Here is a 25,016-nt window from a genome sequence, read left to right on the forward strand (position 1 = left end):
TTATGCCCCCGGACTGGACGGGTTTACAGGAGAATTTTATAAGTTGTTACATTCGCAGCTGGTTGGGCCTCTGGTGGTTTATTTTGATACTGTAGTGAATACTGGTTGCTTCCCTCCTCAAATGAATTTCACCCTTATCAGCTTAATTCCTAAACCAAGGTGGGATTGCACCCTACTGGACTCTTATCGCCCAATGTCTTTAATCAACGTTGATGTGAAGATTCTTTCATGTATTTTAGCTGACAGATTGGCAATGGGTCTGCTGGCGCTGGTTGCTGATGATCAGGTGGGATTCATTTGGGGCCAACACTCAGTGGTTAATGTGAGGAAATTATTACTAGCAATTATACGAAAAACAGTATGGGCTGTTAATCTTCCTTTAGTAATCTAATACCACAAAAAACAAGAAACAGCCAACCACAATCTCAAAGGGTTATATAGAGTGAACAATGGTAAATAGGTGAGAAATACCCTCAGAAACCCAGGATTTCACCGAGGACTCATCATCAAGACACTATCATCTATATAAGATTTTGTGTCAGTGATCTCATCTCTTTCATTGGGTAATTTCTCCCACCTGTTCACAATCAAAACTGTTCAAAAATAGAACCAATACTCCAAAACCTTTTACGAGTATGAAATCTTTGCAAGCTGCAACATAGCATAAATACACTTAGTTTTTCTCATTGTTGGCTTGAAAACCCCACATTTCAACTGTTATTCAACGGGTCCCAGATCGTTTCACCCACTTTAGGGCTTCATCAGGAACCACACATTTTCACCATAATTTTAGGGGTATGAATTTTCAGCTAACTAGACTTTTCCAGGAGCAGTGCCTTTACCACATTCTCTGGCAACAAATTCCAGAGTTTAATTACACATTGAGTGAAGAAACATTTTCTCCGATTCGTATTAAATTTACTACTTTGTAGCTTCATTGCATGCCCCCTAGTCCTAGTATTTTTTGAAAGAGTAAACAAATGATTCACGTCTACCTGTTCCACTCCACTCATTATTTTATAGACCTCTATCATATCTCCCCTCAGTCATCTTTTCTCCATGCTGAAGAGCCCTAGCCACTTCAGCCTTTCCTCATAGGGAAGTCGTCCTATCCCTTTTATCATTTTCATCACCCTTTTCTGCACATTTTCTAATTCCACTATATCTTTTTTGAGATGCGGTGACCAGAATTGCACACAATATTCAAGGTGTGGTCGCACCATGGACCAATACAAAGGCATTATAACGTCCTCACTTTTGTTTTGCATTCCTTTCCTAATAAAATATCTAACATTGTATTTGCTTTCTTAGCCGCCACCACACACTGAGCAGAAGGTTTGAATAGCTTCTCCTAAAATAAAAGTCCATAAACCATTATTAAAATGGACTTGGGAAAATCCACTGCTTATTTCTAGGATACACAACTAAATGATGGATGGAGCACAACCTGCTATATGTATCGTTATATAATTAAATGGAAGTGTCTCATACAGTCACTGAAGCACCATTGCAGTGTGCTGTATCAAAGCGTATGCTTATGTGACGTTTTCTAATCATAGACAACCTCCAACCTCCGATAGTGCACACTATTGCTTAATCAGTGCCCTTAAAGTCTTAGTCCAAGTGAAAAAAAACGAAGAAAAAATTTTTTTTTGTTATTTTTTTAAGCACTATTGGTATACATAAAGCTTAAAAAATATATCAGCAGGAAAACACACTTATCTTGATATTAGAAGTTCTGTAATCTTGTTGTGGTTTAAACTTCCTGCGTTTTCAATTCTCATTAATCATCTTTCTGTTCTAGTCCCGGTATATGCCAAGTCCCGACAGGACAGGTATTTCTAGGATAAGCAGTATAAAATGTACTGTTTTGGGATCTTGCCAGGTACTTGTAACATGGATTGGCCACTGTTGGAAACAGGTACTGAGCTTGAAGGACCTTCGGTCTGTCCCAGTATGGAAATACTTATGTACACGCATCCATTTACACCAACGAAAATGTGGTGTAAATCCCAGCATTTAGATTTAGGCGCACTGGGCCATGTTCTATAACTAGGCGTGCAAATTTGGAACATCCATGAAATGCTCATTTCCCCACCTATAACCATGCCCCTTTTTGTCTGCACACATAAGAAGTTTGGTGCATATCGTTAGCAAGTTGTGTGCCTAAATTCAAATCAGTGCCAATTAGTGCTCATTATTGCTTAAGTGCTGTTATCAGCACTGATTAGCTTGTTAAACTTGTTAAATTACGCGCATTGTTATAGAATCCAAGGCAATTTTGGAACTAATCTCTAGGTGCGCAATTTAGAATCTGGGGGATTGCGAACAGTGCGAGAGGTATTGGGTGTCTGTTTGAAACTGGCCTATGTGGACGACCTATTGTTGACTCTAGGAGATCTGCATAGATCTTTAACAGCATTGTTACATTCAATATGGTGAACTAGCAGGGTTTAAGCTTAACCTGTGGAAGTTTCAGACTTTCTCGGTGCCCCCAGCAATGCGTGAGACCTGGAGATTGTCTTCTTAGCTGGGCGGAAGTCCCTATTAAATATTTAGGTGTGTGTATACATCTCAACTTTACAGTTGTAACGTGTGTGCGCTTCTGCAGGACACAACCTGCCTTCTGCAGCTCTGGCTCGCCTACTCTCTTGGGACAAATTAATCTGTTTAATATGATGTTAGCCCCTCATTGGCTGCATGTCTTTCAGCTGCTTCCATTGTTTTTGAAGGCTCAAGATGAGTGGTTCCTACATTACCTTTGGCATGGGCGGTGTGCCAGATTGCCGATAGCTGTCCTTCAGAAGCCTAGGGTACATGGGGGCCTGGGCTTATTAAACATCCGCTATTTAACAGTTGCTTGTATTATATGTGATATTAAGAGCTCATGTTTTTTCTCTGCCACCCCGTTAGAAGTGAGATTTAATGGCTCTAAACATTTTAGCTGGCTGCTTTGCACGTTGCCCAAGTGCTCTCCAACAGCTTTATGACATAATCCCTTTCTATTCACTGCATGAGCAGCATGGATATGGCTGTATAAATGACATAATTTCTCAGCAGCGGTGACGTCTTATCTTTCTATTCATCATAACCTGGACTTTCCTCCTGGCATTGGTTCGCCAGTGTTTGCTCGCTGGTGTTCCTAGGGACTATGTTATTTGTTTCAACTATTGACTGACGATAGTAAGCTACAGCCCTTTGAGGAGTAGCCTAGTGGTTAGTGCAGTGGACTTTGATCCTGGGGAACTGAGTTTAATTCCCACTGCAGCGCCTTGTGACTCTGGGCAAGTCACTTAACCCTCCATTGCCCCTGGTACAAAATAAGTACCTGAATATATGTAAACTGCTTTGAATGTAGTTGCAAAAACCGCAGAAAGGTGGTATATCAAGTCCCATTTCCCTTTCAGTCTAAATATTCTTTCCCATCCATGGATTATTTTGCATGTTTTCAACTACAACACTATGTGCAGTTTGGGCTGCGAAAACCTCAGCAAGGATGTCCAGGACACATTGAATGAAGCACTGACACTTGGCTCTCAGTCCTCGTTGCCACTGGCATATCATCATTGATTCCTGAAAGACACAATGGAGTATCTTGAATATGCACAGCTAGTCTCCCTCTGGTTGGAGGACTTAGCGGTGGACATTACAATGGCTCAAATTCAAGATGGCATCCAGAGTATACAATGTTGGATGAAGAATGTCACGCTCTGAGAATTACAATATAAATTTATGCTTTGATTGTATATTGCACCCGCAATGCAGGCTTTGCTCATCGAGATTATGCGTAAAATGTACAGCTTCTCCTGCTACCCTGAGTTATATGTTTTGGCATTGCCCGGAGATTCAGTCATTTTGGTTGAAAGTGGTTCAACATGTCATGCATCACTCAGGGCCACTGAGAGTCTGAGCCGGGCCCAGGGCAAGGCTGCTGCCACCCCCAGCAGTTCTTGGAGGAAAAGCCCATAATCTGTTGTTGAGATACACATGAGGGAAGTCACTGCTGGGATTGGTAGAATGGAATGTTGCTACTATTTGGGATTCTATCAGGTACTTGTGACCTGGATTGGCCACTGTTGGAAACAGGATACTGGGCTAGATGGACCATTGATCTGACCCAGAATGGCTATTCTTATCTTATGTTCTAGAAACAGGAAAACACCCCCCTTCCCTACTACTACTACTACTATTTAGCATTTCTATAGCGCTGCCAGGGTTACGCAGCGCTGTACAAGTTTAAACACGGGGAGGGACGGTCCCTGCTCAAGAGAGCTTACAATCTAACGGTAACAGACTACGTAGTCAGTGTAGGTAACAGGAATGGGGAAGGTGTTAGGCGCCAAAAGCAAGGGAGAAGAGATGGGCCTTGAGTAAGGACTTCCCCCTCCAATTATTCAGGAAACATACTCTCCCACGTTACACCTTTCTATTTTAAGTCTTAGAAAGGTAGTAAACTGAATTATTTCCATGGATTCTTATGGGACTAATATAAAAATAACCCAGAAATGTTATAGTATGAGACCTGTCAAGATTTCACTAGTCTCTTCTTCAGATGTGACTTACTCCTCAGAGTAAGTCACATCTAAGAGGAAACCATTATGGAGTCATAAGGTCATGTACTACAGCTTCTTTGGTTAACTTGTGGAGGCTGTGCAGTGCTGTATATATTGTTTTTGCTTTAAAAATAATCATTGCTATGCAACTAGGAATGACTTAATAATGACCATATAGTTTTCACACACACAATGTGGGCTTGATTTTTATAACTGGGCACATATTTGGAATGTCAAAAAGAACCAGTTCCCAACAGCATGCACATTTTCTTGCACAAATTTACATGTGCTCTAAAGCACATTCTCTATGCATGTATCTACACATTTTATAAAATATGCATGTATATTGCAACTCCACCTAAGCATGCATACTTATATGTACCAATACAGCTACACAGTTTTTTAATAGCTCTTTTTCTGGTGTAAAACGTGCTTTACTTGTAGAAAATGCTCTATAAAATTATCCTTGATATGTTCTGGTAAGTAATGTATAAGCTTCAATTAATCATTACCCTTCCTAGTCATGTAAATGGTTTATGATTTATTAATTTATATTCTGCCTGGACCAAGGTAATCAAAAAATAAAACACATAAAAACATCACAAATAGTGACAAAATATAAATGAGCCAATGGTATCTCTTTATATCAATGAAAAGCGTACACATCTCCATGAAAAATTGTTTCATTCATAAAATAGTATCCCGCTAATTCTCTAAAAAGTGTTAAAGGAACTACCAATGATGTCACTTCTGGTACTGGGAGAACAGGGCTAGTACAGTTCTGAAGTCTGGAATCCACAGAAGTGAGCTGATGACGTCACTTCTGGTATTGGGCAAATGGGGCTGGTACAGGGATAGTTTATAGAATACTGCCAGTATTTTTTATGCTGATTTTTTAGGCACAATTTATAGAATTCCCCCCCCCCCATATGTCCTGTGTAACATAGTAGATGATGACAGGTGAAGACATGAATGGTCCATCTCCCGGTGCTACCATTGAGATAACACACAGGTCCGCTATACCAAATTTTCAAATGCTTAGGCAAATAGAAATCTCTTCAATGATTTTTATAAATTCCTGTCAGAAATATCAGTCTAATTTGTGATGGGAGGTGATTCCATACATCCTGTCCCGCAATAGAAAAGTACTCTTTCTGTTTTCCTCAAAATGTATTTTTCATAAAGTAGGAATTATCAGAAAGTATGCTCTTTCTAATCTCAATGATCTGAAGTAAGTATTTGAGGAATGGCATAACATGCCCAGATTACAGCTTTCTAAATAACCTGTAATGATTTCATGCTTGTCATAGATAAACCAAGATATGAGTTACAATATTCCATTCCACTAAGAATGCATAACTGTTCTAAAGTCTTCTGCTAGGATAATGTACTTCAGTTTATTTAGTAGCCATAATTTGAAAAAGATCTTGATTATTGCATGAATTTGAGCCTTAAATGAAAGGCTGAAGTCCAAATGATTCCCTTCCCTCATGTTGAACCTACTGAGCAACTGAAATCTGTTGGCCACATAATTCGATTTTGTAAGGCAAATACTCATTCATTCTAGAACTTCGCACCTATATTTAGGTGCTGAGTATGCACATTATAGAATACTAGCACTTATGTATATGACTATTACAGTTACATATGTAAGGGCTGGTTGAGCGCTAAACAGTATTCTATAACTTTAGCAAGCAAATGCAAGGGGTGTGCATAGGAGGAGACACATGGGCAGGTCATTTACTAAGTTATATGCTAAAGTACTGCATTTAGAGAAAAAGTCTGAAAAATGTCATAAAGTGGCAGAAGGACATTTTTCTCACAAAAACCTCTAAGTTGCGATTTTCATAACTCTGATTTGGGATGATTTTCTTCAGTTCATCCAAATTTCAAGAGGGTGTGTTGGGGGCATGTTTTGGGTGAGACTTGGACATTCCCAAAAGTTAGAAGTTTTTCTGCCATAATGGAACAAAACCAAAATGTCTGGAGAACAAATTGAGATGGTTTTGTCTAGACCTGTTTCAAACACGATTAAGAGGCAGATGCACTAAAGCTAAATGAGCCTTTAATGACCCTCCAACGAGGAAAATTTGATCCATTGCATGCATCAAAGGGCTTTTACCGAGGAAGCCAGCAGCTAACGAAAACGGAATGGAGATGAGCAATTAGTGTGAAAACCCCATTGAAACGACATGCACTAACCTTTTCCGATTGCATTTACTCAGGAAAAAGGCAGGAAATCTAACGAGAGGTCTGGACCTCTCGTTAGGACAGCTCTGTGCCAGGAAATATCATTAAGTGAAAAAATAAACAAACTTTGAGCCAATCCCAGCGCATTAGCAGAGCTAAAAGCGCTGTGATTGGTCCAAAGGACGTCAGAAAACACATCAAATAAAAAAAATAAAAAAAGGATCAGGAGGGGGCAAGGGCGCTCATCAGGAGCGTCCTGTATGGATGGCCTTGCCCCCCCCGCTGCTCCCCACTTTCCGCCGCTCCCCCCCCCTGAAAAAGCAAAATTCTAGCAGCCCCGGCCCCCCTCCCTTCCTCACTACTCTGTCTCCCCCCAGCTCCCGACATCCTCCGCCCTGTGACCCGCCCCCTCTTGGGGTCGTCACCGCCATTCCCCTCCTCCATCGGGCCCCCCTCCCTCTTACCGGGCCCGTGCAGCGCCTCTCTCCTCTGTCTGAAGGCGCTGCACGGGCAAGAAGAAAGCTGATGCCTGCCTTCGCCCAGCTTCTGTCGCGCATCTCTCTCCTCCTGCGCCCGCCCCTGTCTGACGTCAGTAACCTACGTAGGTTACCGACGTCAGACAGGGGCGGGCCCAGGAGGAGAGAGACGCGCGACAGAAGCTGGGCGAAGGCAGGCATCAGCTTTCTTCTTGCCCGTGCAGCGCCTTCAGACAGAGGAGAGAGGCGCTGCACGGGCCCGGTAAGAGGGAGGAGGGGAATGGTGGTGACGACCCCAAGAGGGGGCGGGGCACAGGGCAGAGGATGTCGGGAGGCGGAGCTGAGGGGAGACAGAGTAGTGAGGAAGGGAGGGGGGCCGGGGCTGCTAAAGGTACGTTTGCTTTTCTTCTTGCTTTTTAATTTAGAATGCAGGGGGAAGTGGGGTGGGGGGAACGGCGACCACGGGTGGGGGGGGCAAGGACGGCCATACAGGACGCTCCTGACCAGAGCCTTTGCCCCCTCCCGACCCTTTTTTTAAATTTTTGTTTTGATTTGGGAGACATGTGCTTGTGATTTGACTGTGTTTTGACTGTTTGTGGCATGCGCAGAGCAGCTAACATAACGCTTGGCTGCTCTGCGCATGATTTGGGGGGCCGATTAACGATGTGTATTGTGATTCTTTGATACATTGTACGTTTCAATACCGATCTCAGCATGTGTGACTTTTTTTTTTGGTGCATTTTTCGTTATTTTAAATCGTTAGGGACTTTAACGATTTAGATTTTTTTACGTTTGGTTGCTGCATCTGCCTCTAAGTTCCAAAAAGGTTCCCTAAATAACCAGATGACCCCCCCCCCAATCCCCCAGTGGTCACTGACCCCCTCCCACCCCACAAAAATGTGACAGTAAATACCTGGCTCTATGACAGCTTCAGATATAATGGCAATTCCTATTAGAGCAACAAGCTTGGAGTGGACTGTACAGAAGGGGGCCAAAGAAATGCACAAGATGGGAACAATGATACAATCTTTAATGGGGACCCAGGGCCTTATCCCACTCTAACTGGTACACTAGTGGTGGAAAGTGTGAGCTCTCCAAAAACCACTAAATACCTGCTTTACCTACATATAGGTGGGCACTTCTAGTTAGGTGTGCTGAGTGACAAGATGCCATTACAGAATGTTAGTGCAAGTCAGCATCACTGGTCTAGAGCTGGCATATGCACACTACCCGAATGCGGCACTTTATTGTATACTCTCAGTTTTCTCTAATGACACACATAAAAGGGAGTCACCACCTAAGCCTCTCTCATTCTCCTCCCCTGTGAATGCCCCCCTTGCATTTACATGCTAAGGCAATTGTGCACATACTTTATAGAATACTGCTGAGACCTCTGCTAGCACTTACACGCGTAAATGTACATTTACCCACATAAGTGCTAGTATTCTATAAATTGAAGTGCATATATGGCGCTTAAATTTAGGTGCCCTATTGTAGAGTGAGGGGGACAGTTCCCACACAGTGCTTCTTTATGCTCAGGGCCAGTGCACGAGGAGGTAATGAGCTGGCAGCAGCATGCCCAGTAGGAGGAAGGCTCTTGTACATGCCAGAGTTGTGCCACTACTGCTCAAATTCTGCCACCCTAGGCAATATCTAGCTCGCCTAGTGGCAGGGTCAGCCCTGTCCATAAACATTTCTATCTCTTGTATTGCACTGTATTCACACACTGCAGGGAATGAAAACCATCTCCAGGTGTTTTCTATCCCTTCTATTTCAATTTATTACACAATGCAGTGAAGAAAGACAAGCCCTCACCTCTTCTGTTTCTTTATTCCTCCTATATCACACAGTGCAACGAATAAAGACCAGTCCTCACCATTTCTGTAGCTTCTGTTTTGCTGTATCCTGTGTACCTGTTTGGTGAGCTTCTGCGATTAATCTTGAGCTTTTGTTTCTTCACAGCAGTCCAGCGTGGACGCATGGCTCATGCTCAGACCAGCCCTGGCCAGTATCCATTGAATAATGGAGATCCTTACAATGGTCACTCCTACCTGACAGGATTCATCTCTTTACTTCTCCGGGCAGAACCATATCCTACCTCCCGCTATGGTGCCCAGTGCCTGCAACCAAACAATATCATGGGCATTGAAAACATCTGCGAGCTTGCTGCTCGCCTGCTCTTCAGCGCAATTGAGTGGGCCAAGAATATTCCATTCTTTCCTGACTTCCAACTCTCAGACCAAGTGACCCTGCTGCGCATGACCTGGAGTGAACTGTTTGTCCTTAATGCTGCCCAGTGCTCCATGCCACTCCATGTAGCACCATTGTTGGCAGCTGCAGGCCTGCATGCCTCGCCCATGTCAGCGGATAGGGTGGTGGCTTTCATGGACCACATTCGGATCTTCCAGGAGCAAGTGGAGAAGCTGAAGGCTCTTTATGTGGATTCTGCTGAGTACTCCTGCTTGAAGGCCATTGCCTTATTTACACCAGGTGAGTGAATGCTATGAAGCAAAAACACCCATTGAATGCCACAGAATGAACATCACTATATAACAGAGTAAGCATCCACTGTATTCATATTATGGCACTATATCTTATGATATATGATATAATGTATACATTAACAGGTGGATGACGGCAGAAAAAGACCAAAGAGTTCATCTATTCTGCACAGGATATATCCCAGCTGCCAGCCATAGATTGTGCCTGCCTGTAGGATAACACTTGTTATCCAAAACAGATTTTGTCATCTTCCTTCACTGAATTCCATTCTCTCGGGTAGCTGAATACACAAGATTGTTGTTTAGTTTGCATCCTTCAGTCCTCCCCTCCCATTCCAATCACATAGTCCTACAACAATGCACACAGCCATCAACAAGACTGTGACTGTCACCTGCACATCTGGCCTTGTAGGTCCCCAAGGCCTTTCCATGATTTGCATCCTTCAGTCCTCCCCTACCATTCCAATCACATAGTCCTACAACAATGCACACAGCCATCAACAAGACTGTGACTGTCACCTGCACATCTGGCCTTGTAGGTCCCCAAGGCCTTTCCATTAAAGTTTTTTTTTAGGTCTTTTACAACATCCAGCTATAACATTATGTCACATTGTTTCTGCATATCATAAGAACAAACCAGTATACAACTTAACAATCTAAGAGCACACAAAACTCCCCTATATCTCCCACACCTCACTCCATCTATCCTCCATAGCCTTTCTATATGATGGTCTGCTACCACCAGCTCAGTGCTCTGATCTGGCCAACGGAACATGCATGTTGCTTGCCACACAGACCCAACTATGACGGTACTTGAGTTTCCACTAGGACTTACAGTTATTACCATACTAGAAGCTTGCCAGACATATCAGTCTAGGAAATGGTGACAGAAAAAGACCAAATTGATGCATATAGTTTGCCCAGTTGCAATTCTTTTACAATGGGTAGATAAGCATATAAATTTCCACACCCTTTCTTTATGGGGAATTCTATAACATGGCACCTCAAGTTAGGTGTCTCATTGCTGCACACTGAGCTACAATTCTAATGGCATCTTGGTGCCAAGATTCTGTTATAGAATACTTGCAGTTACTTGCGTAGTGAACTTGCACTCATAAGTGCCAATTAAGGTTCCACTTATGCATGCCAGGTTATAGAATTGTCCTGTGTATCTTTTACCTAAAAATTTCAACCCTTTCTAATCTAGGCAAATTAATGGCTCTCCTATATTTAACTGCTTTCAGGCCGCAAAATTTAGATGACTCTCAACTGAAAATTTAGGGGTTGAGTCCTCTTGCTTGGTTAACTGGCGCTGAGCAAGTTTTAAGGGACTATTCAGTGGTATTTACCCCAGTAGTGCTGCTCAATATCCCCTCTAACTGCTAACACCGAAACCAGCTATTGTGTGGGTGGTCTGGGTGCAGAGTTGGCATTTAACCAGATAAGTTCTGATATTCAGCCCTTAACCGGTTAAGTTAACTGGTCAAGTAGGACAATATAAATAGCAGTCCTATCTGGTCACTTTAACTTAAGCTGAATATCAACACTTATCTAGTTAAATACCAGTAATATAGTAAATGACGGCAGATAAAGACCTGTACAGTTCATCCAGTCTGTCCAACAAGATAAACTCATTTTACATGGTATGTGTTACTTTATATGTATACCCGAGTTTGATTTGTCCTTGCCATTCTCAGGGCACAGACCTCAGAAGTCTGCTCAGCATTCTTCTTGTACTAAAAGTTCTGAAGCTAACGTCGAAGCCCCTTAAAATTTTCACTCTACCCATCCCTATCTATTCAGTCATGATCAGGGCGTAGACCATAGAAGTCTGCCCAGCACTGGTTTTGTTTCCCAATTACTGGCGTCACCACCTAATCTCCGCAAAGATTCCGCAGATCCATTCCTTCAAAACAGGATTCCTTTGTGTTTATCCCATGCATGTTTGAATTCCATTACCGTTTTCATCTCCACCACCTCCCGTGGGAGGGCATTCCACATATCCACCACCCTCTCTGTGAAAAAATACTTCCTGACATTACTCCTGAGTCTGCCCCCCTTCAACCTCAATTCATGTCCTCTAGTTCTATTGCCTTCCAGTCTCCAGAAAAGGTTTGTTTGCGGATTAATACCTTTCAAATATTTGAACGTCTGTATCATGTCACCCCTGTTTCTCCTTTCTTCCAAGGTATACATGTTCAAGTCAGCAAGTCTCTCCTTATACAGTTTGCAGTGCAAATCCCATACCATTTTTGTAGCTTTTCTTTGCACCGCTTCCAGTCTTTTTACATCTTTAGCAAGATATGGCCTCCAAAAGTGAACACAATACTCCAAGTGGGGCCTCACCAACGACTTGTAGAGGGGCATCAACACCTCCTTTCTTCTGCTGGTTATGCCCCTCTATATGCAGCCTAGCATCCTTCTGGCCACGGCCATCGCCTTGTCACATTGTTTCTTCACCTTCAGATCCTCAGACACCAACACCCCAAGGTCTCTCTCCTGAGTCGAGCTTACTAATCTCTCCCCTCCTATTCGGTATCTCTCTTTAGGGTTTCTGCACCCCAAGTGCATCACTCTACACTTCTTGGCATTACATTTTAACTGCCAGACCCTTGATCATTCTTCTATGGTTCGGAGATCCCTTCTCATCGTTTCTACTCCCTCCAGGGTATCCACTCTATTGGCTATTTTCATGTCATCCGCAAAAAGGCACACCTTTCCTTCCAACCCTTTAGCAATATCACCCTATCTGTATCCCTGGTGGTCCAACGGAGTCATTGGGGGCAGGAGCACAGCCCCTCATTCTTGCCCCTTGTGGCACCTGTGCCAAGAGGTCACAACATCCATTTTGGACAGGTGCTGCAAGGGCCAGGAATGAGGGGGCTCCACTCCTGCCTCCAACAACTCCACTGGACTGCCATGGATACAGGTAGGTTGAGAAGCACTGCCCTATTTCACCTTTGCTCTAAAGCAAGGGTTCTCAACTCGGTCCTTGGGGCACACCTAGTTAGTCAGGTTTTCAGGATACCCACAATGAATATGCATGAGATAGATTTGCATGCACTACTTCTATGGTATGCAAATTTATCTCATACATATTCATTGTGGGTATCCTGAAAACCTGACTGGCTGAGTATGCCCCAAGCACTGCCCTATTTCACCTTCACTCTAAAGGCATATGTATTTAGACCTGTAACCATATACTATAGAGTAGGGCTTCCCAAACTTGCCCTGGTAACCCAGCAGTCAGCTGGATTTTCAGGGTATACACAGATAAATTGCCTATATATGCATATTCATTGTGGATATCCTGAAAACCTGACTGGCTGTGAGATCACCATAGTAGGTTTGTGAAGCCAAGCTATAAAGTAAGCATTCACTGTATACCACAGAGCGCACATCCTGTTACATATGTAGCTACTATATAACACCACTAGGGATCAGGCACTGCCATTATACAAGATAAGGGTGCCAGGGACAGAAGTGAGTGGGTGTGGCTCCTGCCTCCAAACTTTTGGAGGTGGGAGCTCCAGGAGGTCTTGAAGGGGGAGGGGTGGCCACTGGGACCACTAGGGCCTGGCACCAGGTAAGGGATGTGGAGAGTTAGGGAGGGAACCCATTTAAGTCACCAGGGTCTGCTTTTGTGGAGTCAAGGTGAGGTTTCACTTGGGCCACCACAGCCTACTTTTGTAGGGTCTGGGGGTGGGTGTCCAGGGATCTACATGGGCCACCAAGGACTGCCTTTGTATGGTCAGTCCTGAGGTTCACTTGGGTGATCTGAGATAAGGAGCTGCACTTCAGATTATCATTTGCTCCTACACTGCAGCTTCAAATCAGCCTGAACTGGCATAAAGTTTCAGTGCTACAAGAGGAGTGAAATGCGCTAGGTTTTAGTGAAGTTTTTTACACTGGGAGCAATTTTTAATTTAGTGATTTGTATGCATTTTCCACGTCTACTGCACTACCCTTTAGTACGGTGGTTTTATGCTGATTTTCCTGCACTAATCTTTCTTCCTGCATTGGAAGTAATATTAGTGCTGCAAAATCAAGAGTAAACCACTGCACTAACGGTTAATGCAGCTTTCTATATCAGCTTTTCAGTGCTTGGAAAGCTTCAGGGCTGTGTTTATAAAACTCTTGGTTACATTCTGGCATGAAATAAGTGAATGAAGATTTTCATTTTTAAAGGCCAGAGTAGTATCTAGATCAGTGGTTCTCGACCCAGTTCTCAGGACACACCCAGCCAGTTTGGTTTTCAGGATCCACAATGAATATGCTGAGATAAAATTGCATATATTACCTTCACTGCATGCAACTCTATCTCATGCATCACGGGTATCCTGAAAACCAGAGGACTGGATTGAGAACCAATGATCTAGATATTTCTGTGGATCACTCTACAGAAAGAGCTACCTTTTTGACCTTCTCTTTTGGTTTTCTATAGACTCGGTGGGATTGTCTGACTTGGGTCATGTAGAGAGCATTCAAGAGAAGTCCCAGTGTGCTCTAGAGGAGTATGTTCGTAACCAGTACCCCAATCAGCCCAGCAGATTCGGACGACTCTTGCTACGCTTGCCTTCCCTACGCATTGTCTCTGCCCCAGTCATAGAGCAACTTTTCTTCGTCCGTCTTGTAGGCAAGACACCTATTGAAACTCTAATTCGGGACATGCTTCTCTCAGGGTCCAACTTCAACTGGCCATACATGCCAATACAATGAGAAGACTGGGACTTTCAGCGGACTGAAGAAAATGCAGTGGATTAAGAAAAGCCTTAGAACACGGCTAGCAAAACCTCCTCAAAATACATTTATCCAGTTTTGTTTGAAACCATTGAGATTCTTAGGAGCATCACTTAATCCATGGTAAAGTTGAAAATGTACTTTTTTTCCTATGGAGCTGAGTCTGCAATTGGCCTTCATGAAAAAAAGCATTAAGGACCATATTCATACCATGTACAGTAAGTGAAAAATAACCTTCAATTTATTCCAGCCAGCATCTTTATCTTCTCTGTCTGTGTCCATACTGAGATCTAATGACCAGGATAAAATGCTACCCAGTCTTCACAGAACTCTGTCCTGATGACTGTTTGTAATGTTTTCATTGGTCTAGCAGCCACTTAAAATGGCCTTTGTTGAAGGGTTTCATGCCACTGATATCCAATACATGCCAGGATAAGTTCATCTCATACTTTTGATGTTCAGAAACTAGCACTGAAAACATCATCACAAAGCACTGACTTAGGGCCAAATTTTCAAAGTCTAAGCCACCTGTTTTGCAAAGTAAAAACAGAATAATGTAAGTTGCTTATGAGCATACTTTCATTATGACCACAATCTTGCCCACATGAAAATAAGGCATGTGCAGATGGCATGCCTCTGATGCTCTTATCTTTATACCTCCACTTCTCTGCATTATTTTACTTTGGACCCCATATTCAGCCTGTAGTAGTCAGCAGTTTTTAAGGTGCTGACCACTTCGGACAGAATTTGACCTAGAAATTCAACGCTGGGCCTAATCCGGGCACTGGCACTGAATATCCAGGTCTTGCCTGTCTACCAAACATTATCTGGGTGCCAGCCAATATTCAGACCAGTACCCAGATAACCACCTGAATAAAGTTAGGACAGTCTTACCTAGTTAGTGGACTGAAAATTGCCACTAGCAGGGTACATTCCAGCTCTGCCCAGACTGTGCTAACATTTACCCACAGAACAACCTGATTTTCAAATGTGGAGGGCAATTCTATAGGGTGCCTATGTGGAGCCTACTCTATAAAGGAAAGTAAGCACTTACTTTCCTTTATAGAATACTAGCATAACCAGGTATACATGCACATACATGTTAGGTGTGAGTAAATATGTTAGTCAAGGAATTGGTGTAAATACTCATGCCTAGATTGTTACAAAATGCATATAAATTATAATATTCTATAATTTATGCACATAACTATGTGCCTCACTCATGTCCCACCCAGACTCCACCTATATGTACACCCACCTTCAAACTACGAGCCATTGCATTTAGGCACCAGGTTATAGAATAGTACATAGCTGTAATAGTTTTATGCGTGTATGTGTACATGTATATGCTGATTTTATGATCATTTACGCATGTTCCTGGTTCCTAAATATTGGCACCTTCTTTGTAGAATTATTCTCTTAGGGGTCTTTTTACTAAGGTGTGCTGAAAAATGGGCTGCGCTAGTGTAGGTGCGTGTTTTGGGCATGCGCAGTTAGTGCGTGTCCATTTTGGGTCTGAGACCTTACTGCCAACCATCGACTTAGTGGTAAGTTCTCAAGTGTTAACCATGCGGTAATCGTCTATGCGTGTAGAATGATGATTACCGCCCGGTTTCAGCAAGTGCAGGAAAATTAAAATTATTTTCCGGTGCACGTAGTGGACACGCATAAAAAAACAAAATTACTGTCTGGGCCACGCGGTAGCCAGGCAGTAACTCCAAATCTGCGCACATAGGACACGTGTATGTGCCTACGTGGCCCCTTAATATCTATAGTATCTTGTATTTGAAAATGATCTTGTACTGGGCTGGCTGAAAATTACACATGTATCTTTGCAGTTAGGTGCTTTACTGAAAAATTTATCCCTTTGTGATCCCATTGAAGGGATATTTATAAAACATAAACAAAGTATAAACTAAGCTCTTTTTCCAGAATGTTAATGTATTATTTTCACTTTTTTTTCTTGTTGTTGTGGTTTTTTTTTTTGTAAGTGTGTAAGATACTTTTGGTGTGAATTGTGGACTTATGGAAGCAAACAAGGAAACCATTTCTTGAGGTGGATCTGTGTTATAATAATAATTGTTATTGTTATGAATAAACAAGATTGTTAAAATATTTTTCTTGCCCTTTGCTTGAGCTTTGTTATCTTGGACACATTTTTGCTGCCCCTACTGTTTGGTGGATGCGTGCCCCTGCTGTGGTTTGAGTTTAAAAAATGGAAGCAGGTGTGCTATGATGGGACTAGCTCCCTAACTGACTTTCCAAAGCAAACATCTCCTTATTGAGAAGGATTTTCCCAGAGCAGCAGCTGCATAGTAAATAACCTCAGCCCCAGGAATGTCTGTGTGCTCAGAGTATATCAGCAGTAGCCATGCCGGAATGCTACTGGTGATTCCTTCTCATGTTGCATTGATCTTCCTCTCTTCCTACCCCCATCTACCACAAATTTGTGCAAGGGGCTGACATAGTCCAGTACTATCAGGCCAAATGCACTGAACCACAGATCCTTGGTGTAGGCAAATCTTGATGTGAAATGACTCCCGATTTGGCCTCACAACTCTTCAGCATGGTTTAGATCCATGCCCTTCACTCAGCTGTATAGTTAAAATATCATGGGATTGATTCAATGGTGGTTTATTCTGTGAAGGAGGTGAACAGGGTACCCCCATAAGTACATAGTACATAAGTGATGCCACACTGGGAAAAGACCAAGGGTCCATCGAGCCCAGCATCCTGTCCACAACAGCGGCCAATCTAGGCCAAGGGCACCTGGCGAGCTTCCCAAACGTACACACATTCTATACATGTTATTCCTGGAATTGTGGATTTTTCCCAAGTCCATTTAGTGGTGGTTTATGGACTTGTCCTTTAGGAAACCGTCTAACCCCTTTTTAAACTCTGCTAAGCTAACCGCCTTCACAACGTTCTCTGGCAACGAATTCCAGAGTTTAATTATGCGTTGGGTGAAGAAACATTTTCTCCGATTTGTTTTAAATTTACTACACTGTAATTTCATTGCATGCCCCCTAGTCCTAGTATGCTGATAAAACTAAAGGCCCTGTTTACTAAGGTGTGCTAGCATTATTAGCATATGCTAACTGTCCATACAAATATTATGGGCATCTACACGATTAGCACACGCTACAATCGCTAACGTGCCTCTAGCACGGTTTAGTAAACAGGGCCTTAACGTATGAATAGTAAACCAGATTCTATTCCAGATTCTATCTATATTAGCCAAACTGAATATAAGCTGTTTACTTTAATAAAGATCATGGCTGTACTAGTAGATAGCGCTGCCTCAATGGAAGCACAAGTTGCCTCCTTAGTGAAAAAAAATCTTTTTTTCTTATGAGAAAACCACACTGTCTTCATAGTTATTTTGAGACAGCTTCATTTTGTCTACTGATACAGGCTCTTCTCTTTTCACAACTAGATTATTGTAATATAGCATATTTGGGATGTACTAAATCTCAATTAAAAAGAAATCAAACCATTCAGAATACTGCGGTACACTTGATATTTGGTCTAACCAAATATGTTCATTCTTACTATATCAAACTTCACTGGCTGCCTTTTGAGGCCAGAGTTCTGTTTAAATTAGCCTGTTTTCCTTGTAAACTATTGCACAGCTTAGACCCCAATTATTTATACTAGCACTTTCAATTTGTAATTATTTGTTCTCTTTTCCTTCACCCAGAGGAAAAAAGAGGTTAATGCTAAAGTTCACCTTAGCACTCCAAGCTGCTCAGCATTGAAAAGAGTTTGCTCAGATATTTTTCTCTTTTAATTTGTATATGATGTTTAGGAGAAAGATTAAGACCTTATTGTTTCAGAAATTTGTTTCAAAATAATTTTTACTTTAATTTGATATGCTTTCTTTTAATAATTTCCCAGAGGTCTGCTCTGGTTTGCCTTGCTTTGTTACCCACTTTCAACTGTAAGGTATTAGCAGGATATAAGCTTGTATGGTATGGTATGGTGTGGTATGAAATGAGGTAAAGCGAGGACTAGAACAGCCTTTTCTGCTGATCTGGGGTGAAATGGCAATGCTGATATATGGGGAGATATTTCAGAGACACTGTTTGATGCGACCTGAGGATATTATGACAATGAAAAGGGAAATGGTGCAGTCTGGCTAATCTCTTTCTGTCTCGTATAACTCTTCACAATGTAATCCATAACCGAATTGTAACAAACTGTATTTCCATCATTCATAATGTATTGTAAGCCACACTGAGCCCGCAAAAAGGTGGGAAAATGTGGGATACAAATGCAATAAATAAATAAATAAATAAATTATGTGCTTATATTTATACCTGCTCTTTGGGGCTAACAGTTTTTCTGGATAAACTAAACGTAGATTCATTTTCAAAAGTGTGCATAAAGGCAAACCCTTCACTCACTCTGCTGTCGGGAACAATTCTTCCAACAGGTATATATACACTGTACATTTATAAGTTTACCTGCATATCAAACAGATACTTTTCTAAAAGCTATTTCAATACATTCTTGTGTTGTAAGCCACCCTAAGTCCATCTTAGAGAAGAAAGGCATATAAATCAAAAATCTTAGCATAATGTGACAGAACAGCTATATACTGGTCAAAATCTCCTTGCCTTAATCCTTATCAGAAAATTTTTTATTTAAATCGAATCACTGCACAAACATTACTGATCACTGCATAACATGGCCCTTTGTATGCTATTAAACTGCTGAATAGAATAAAAGTGGGAGAGCGACCAAGGATAGCAAAGTCTGAGAAGATGTATAATAGTAGAGAAATGTTTATTGAAGTATATAGACTCGACACAACATTGTGTTTCAGCCTTTAGGCCTGCATCAAGAGTCTAAAATAAAATTTAATACACAGATAATAAAGAAACATGATAAAAATATAAATAAGTTACTTACATACATTTATAGTATGTAAAAATTGAATATATATATATGAAAAAATGAATATATAGATATGTAAAAATTTGAAATTTTTTGAAATATACCTATATTTTACTTAAAATAAATTTAAACACATGTATATAAAATAATATAAAATAATAAATAGATATCAGAAAGTGAATGCATAAAAAGACATACAACCTGTATCCTATATATTAAAATGACATCACATACTTTTAAAACATATTGAAAAAAATATTTAGAGCATAGCAAATAAATTGGTGTGCATGTGCAAGTTTTGAAGTGTATATTATTTTGGTATTTTAATAAAGATAAAAACAATTACATTTGTTTGCCACCAACACATTCAAAGATAAATTTAAAAGTAGTCTTATTTAGATAAATGAATAATGTTTATCTAATACAAAAAGAACCATATAAAATAAAAAAAATAAAAAATATAAATAAATAATATAACTGCGAATTTTGGTAAAAGAAGACGATAAATGGCTTATTTATGGATGAGGCAGACATAGGTGTAAATATGATAACACTGACCTTATTTTTCAAAAAAACCTTCTTAGACAGAAATGATGTAAAACCTTCTTGAAGCAGGGATGGTCTAGTCAAAAGATAAATTGATGAGCAGGCATGAAACGGGTATAGATAGGAGATATATAATTATATGATAAAAAATTATAGAGATTAAATAATGTTGTGGAAAAATAAAAATGAATTGAATAAATTGAAGTGAGAAATGGAAAAAATAATAATAATAGACCAAAATTTTTTTTATAAAGTTTCAAAGTTGTATATTTGAAAAAAATGAAAGAAACTTACTAAACAATTGTCACAGGTAATGGGCAAAAAAACATAATGTCAACTACAAATGAACAAAAAATAATTTTGAAGTTGCGTGTTTTAAATAGGACAAGAACTCAAAATGTCAAACTAAATGCAAATGTGCAAACCATAACAATAAATCATATAATACAGGGATACTATACCTTTAAAAAGCCCGTTGTTGAATAAAGAATGCTTGTTTGTCACGTTGCACTGAACGCTCGTAGCGCAATGCTTAAATTTGCAGAAGTGGCTTGCGTGGACAACAGATTGTTATAAAGAGGAAAAGGCGCCAAAAGGGGAAAAAAGGGGAAAAATATAGTTACCACGAAAATCTATATATTTTCTAGATCGCCCTTTAACTAAGACGTCACTGCCTCTCTGTCAGCGGTTTTTTCGTGCCGTTTTTCATGGCGTTTTTTCCCCTTTTGGCGCCTTTTCCTCTTTATAACGATCTGTTGGCCACGCTGGCTTTGTCTCATTAATCCATGCTTTGAATATGCTCTGTAATTTTGTTCTTTAGGATCTGGGCGACATTCTGGGAAAGGGGGAGACTGTTCCAAAAGGATGGGCTCCACCTTAACTGGGATGGAACCAGGCTGTTTATGCTAAGTTTTAAAAAGGAGATAGAGCAGCTTTTAAACTAGAATGGGGGAGGGGGGGGGGGGCGACAGTCGCCAAGGAGCACATGGTTCAGTGTGGAGTATCCTTGAAGGATACTATTGAAACAGGACATTTTTAGGGAATTACAGTAGAGAGGTTTCAACAATGCTTAAAGTTAGGCAGTTGTGCTTAATGAGAGAGCAGGATAAAGAATGCACATTATCTCTTTCAACTTCTAAGAAGCTTATAGATCAAAAGAAAAAGTACAGTTTGAAGTGCCTGTATACAAATATTAGAAGCCTAAAAAATAAGATGGGAGAGTACAGTGGTGGAAATAAGTATTTGATCCCTTGCTGATTTTGTAAGTTTGCCCACTGACAAAGACATGAGCAGCCCATAATTGAAGGGTAGGTTATTGGTAACAGTGAGAGATAGCACATCACAAATTAAATCCGGAAAATCACATTGTGGAAAGTATATGAATTTATTTGCATTCTGCAGAGGGAAATAAGTATTTGATCCCCCACCAACCAGTAAGAGATCTGGCCCCTACAGACCAGGTAGATGCTCCAAATCAACTCGTTACCTGCATGACAGACAGCTGTCGGCAATGGTCACCTGTATGAAAGACACCTGTCCACTGACTCAGTGAATCAGTCAGACTCTAACCTCTACAAAATGGCCAAGAGCAAGGAGCTGTCTAAGGATGTCAGGGACAAGATCATACACCTGCACAAGGCTGGAATGGGCTACAAAACCATCAGTAAGACGCTGGGCGAGAAGGAGACAACTGTTGGTGCCATAGTAAGAAAATGGAAGAAGTACAAAATGACTGTCAATCGACAAAGATCTGGGGCTCCACGCAAAATCTCACCTCGTGGGGTATCCTTGATCATGAGGAAGGTTAGAAATCAGCCTACAACTACAAGGGGGGAACTTGTCAATGATCTCAAGGCAGCTGGGACCACTGTCACCACGAAAACCATTGGTAACACATTACGACATAAGTACATAAGTACATAAGTAGTGCCATACTGGGAAAGACCAAAGGTCCATCTAGCCCAGCATCCTGTCACCGACAGTGGCCAATCCAGGTCAAGGGCACCTGGCACGCTCCCCAAACGTAAAAACATTCCAGACAAGTTATACCTAAAAATGCGGAATTTTTCCAAGTCCATTTAATAGCGGTCTATGAACTTGTCCTTTAGGAATCTATCTAACCCCTTTTTAAACTCCGTCAAGCTAACCGCCCGTACCACGTTCTCCGGCAACGAATTCCAGAGTCTAATTACACGTTGGGTGAAGAAAAATTTTCTCCGATTCGTTTTAAATTTACCACACTGTAGCTTCAACTCATGCCCTCTAGTCCTAGTATTTTTGGATAGCGTGAACAGTCGCTTCACATCCACCCGATCCATTCCACTCATTATTTTATACACTTCTATCATATCTCCCCTCAGCCGTCTCTTCTCCAAGCTGAAAAGCCCTAGCCTTCTCAGCCTCTCTTCATAGGAAAGTCGTCCCATCCCCACTATCATTTTCGTCGCCCTTCGCTGTACCTTTTCCAATTCTACTATATCTTTTTTGAGATACGGAGACCAGTACTGAACACAATACTCCAGGTGCGGTCGCACCATGGAGCGATACAACGGCATTATAACATCCGCACACCTGGACTCCATACCCTTCCTAATAACACCCAACATTCTATTCGCTTTCCTAGCCGCAGCAGCACACTGAGCAGAAGGTTTCAGCGTATCATCGACGACGACACCCAGATCCCTTTCTTGATCCGTAACTCCTAACGCGGAACCTTGCAAGACGTAGCTATAATTCGGGTTCCTCTTACCCACATGCATCACTTTGCACTTGTCAACATTGAACTTCATCTGCCACTTGCACGCCCATTCTCCCAGTCTCGCAAGGTCCTCCTGTAATCGTTCACATTCCTCCTGCGACTTGACGACCCTGAATAATTTTGTGTCATCGGCGAATTTAATTACCTCACTAGTTATTCCCATCTCTAGGTCATTTATAAATACATTAAAAAGCAACGGACCCAGCACAGACCCCTGCGGGACCCCACTAACTACCCTCCTCCACTGAGAATACTGGCCACGCAATCCTACTCTCTGCTTCCTATCTTTCAACCAGTTCTTAATCCATAATAATACCCTACCTCCGATTCCATGACTCTGCAATTTCTTCAGGAGTCTTTCGTGCGGCACTTTGTCAAACGCCTTCTGAAAATCCAGATATACAATATCAACCGGCTCCCCATTGTCCACATGTTTGCTTACCCCCTCAAAAAAATGCATTAGATTGGTGAGGCAAGACTTCCCTTCACTAAATCCGTGCTGACTTTGTCTCATCAGTCCATGTTTTTGTATATGCTCTGCAATTTTATTCTTAATAATAGCCTCCACCATCTTGCCCGGCACCGACGTCAGACTCACCGGTCTATAATTTCCCGGATCTCCTCTGGAACCCTTCTTAAAAATCGGAGTAACATTGGCTACTCTCCAGTCTTCCGGTACTACACTTGATTTTAGGGACAGATTGCATATTTCTAACAGTAGCTCCGCAAGTTCATTTTTTAGTTCTATTAATACTCTGGGATGAATACCATCAGGTCCCGGTGATTTACTACTCTTCAGCTTGCTGAACTGACCCATTACATCCTCCAAGGTTACAGAGAATTTGTTTAGTTTCTCCGACTCCCCCGCTTCAAATATTCTTTCTGGCACCGGTGTCCCCCCCAAATCCTCCTCGGTGAAGACCGAAGCAAAGAATTCATTTAATTTCTCTGCTACGGCTTTGTCCTCCTTGATCGCCCCTTTAACACCATTTTCGTCCAGCGGCCCAACCGACTCTTTGGCCGGTTTCCTGCTTTTAATGTATCTAAAAAAATTTTTACTATGTATTTTTGCTTCCAACGCTAATTTCTTCTCAAAGTCCTTTTTTGCCCTCCTTATCTCCGCTTTGCATTTGGCTTGGCATTCCTTATGATCTATCCTGTTACTTTCAGTTGGTTCTCTTCTCCACTTTCTGAAGGATTGTTTTTTGGCTCTAATGATTTCCTTTATCTTACTGTTTAGCCACGCCGGCTGACGTTTAGTCTTTTTTCCCTTTTTTCTAATACGTGGAATATATTTGTCCTGAACCTCCAGGATGGTGTTTTTAAACAGCATCCACGCCTGATGCAAGTTTTTTACTCTGCGAGCTGCTCCTTTCAGTCTTTTTTTCACCATTTTTCTCATTTTGTCGTAATCACCTTTTCTATAGTTAAACGCTAGCGTACTTGATTTCCTAGTTTCACTTCCTTCAATGCCAATATCAAAACCGATCATATTATGATCACTGTTATCAAGCGGCCCTCGTATCGTTACCCCCTGCACTAGATCATGAGCACCACTAAGGACTAAGTCTAGTATTTTTCCTTCTCTTGTCGGCTCCTGAACTAGCTGTTCCATGAAGCTGTCCTTGATTTCATCAAGAAATCCTATGTCCCTTGCGTGTACAGATGTTACATTAACCCAGTCTATATGCGGGTAATTGAAATCCCTCATTATTATTGTGTTGCCCAGTTTGTTTGCGTCCCTGATTTCCTTTAACATATCCGCATCCGTCTGTTCGTCCTGGCCAGGCGGACGGTAGTACACTCCTATCACTATCCTTTTCCCCTTTGCACATGGAATTTCAATCCACAGTGATTCCAAGGAGTGTTTTGTTTCCTGCAGAATTTTCAATCTATTTGATTCAAGGCTCTCGTTAATATACAATGCTACCCCTCCACCAATCCGATTCACCCTATCACTACGATATAATTTGTACCCCGGTATGACAGTGTCCCACTGGTTATCCTCCTTCCACCAGGTCTCAGAAATGCCTATTATATCTAATTTTTCATTTAGTGCAATATATTCCAACTCCCCCATCTTATTTCTTAGGCTCCTGGCATTCGCATATAGACATTTCAAACTATGTTTGTTGTTCCTAAGTACATCATGCTTAGTACTTGACAGTATTAATTGGCAATCTTTTGTCTGATTTTTATTGTTATTTAAAGATACCCGATCTACTACAATCTCTTTTGCAACCTCACTATCAGGATACTCTATCTTCCTTGTTATGGTGATATCTTTGAAAGATACCTTATCCCGAACCATGCTCTTTTGAGCGACTGTCGGCCTTCCCCCCATTTCTAGTTT

General features: G+C 41.5%; 1 protein-coding gene across 2 annotated transcripts in view; it reads left to right on the plus strand.

The window, feature by feature from the left end:
- Positions 1-15,907, plus strand: part of LOC115457787 (nuclear receptor subfamily 2 group F member 5) — a 35,337-nt gene extending 19,430 nt beyond the window's left edge. For both annotated transcript variants that reach the window (XM_030187382.1, XM_030187381.1), the window contains exons 2-3: positions 9,182-9,709; positions 14,165-15,907. In XM_030187382.1, the coding sequence (XP_030043242.1) occupies positions 9,199-9,709; positions 14,165-14,439 (786 nt within the window). In that variant the 5' untranslated portion in view covers positions 9,182-9,198 and the 3' untranslated portion in view covers positions 14,440-15,907. The remainder of the gene's footprint in view (positions 1-9,181; positions 9,710-14,164) is intronic.
- Positions 15,908-25,016: the final 9,109 nt, after the last annotated feature.

Source organism: Microcaecilia unicolor, chromosome 14 (genome assembly GCF_901765095.1).
Source record: "Microcaecilia unicolor chromosome 14, aMicUni1.1, whole genome shotgun sequence".
In the NCBI taxonomy this organism is placed as follows: Eukaryota; Metazoa; Chordata; class Amphibia; order Gymnophiona; family Siphonopidae; genus Microcaecilia; species Microcaecilia unicolor.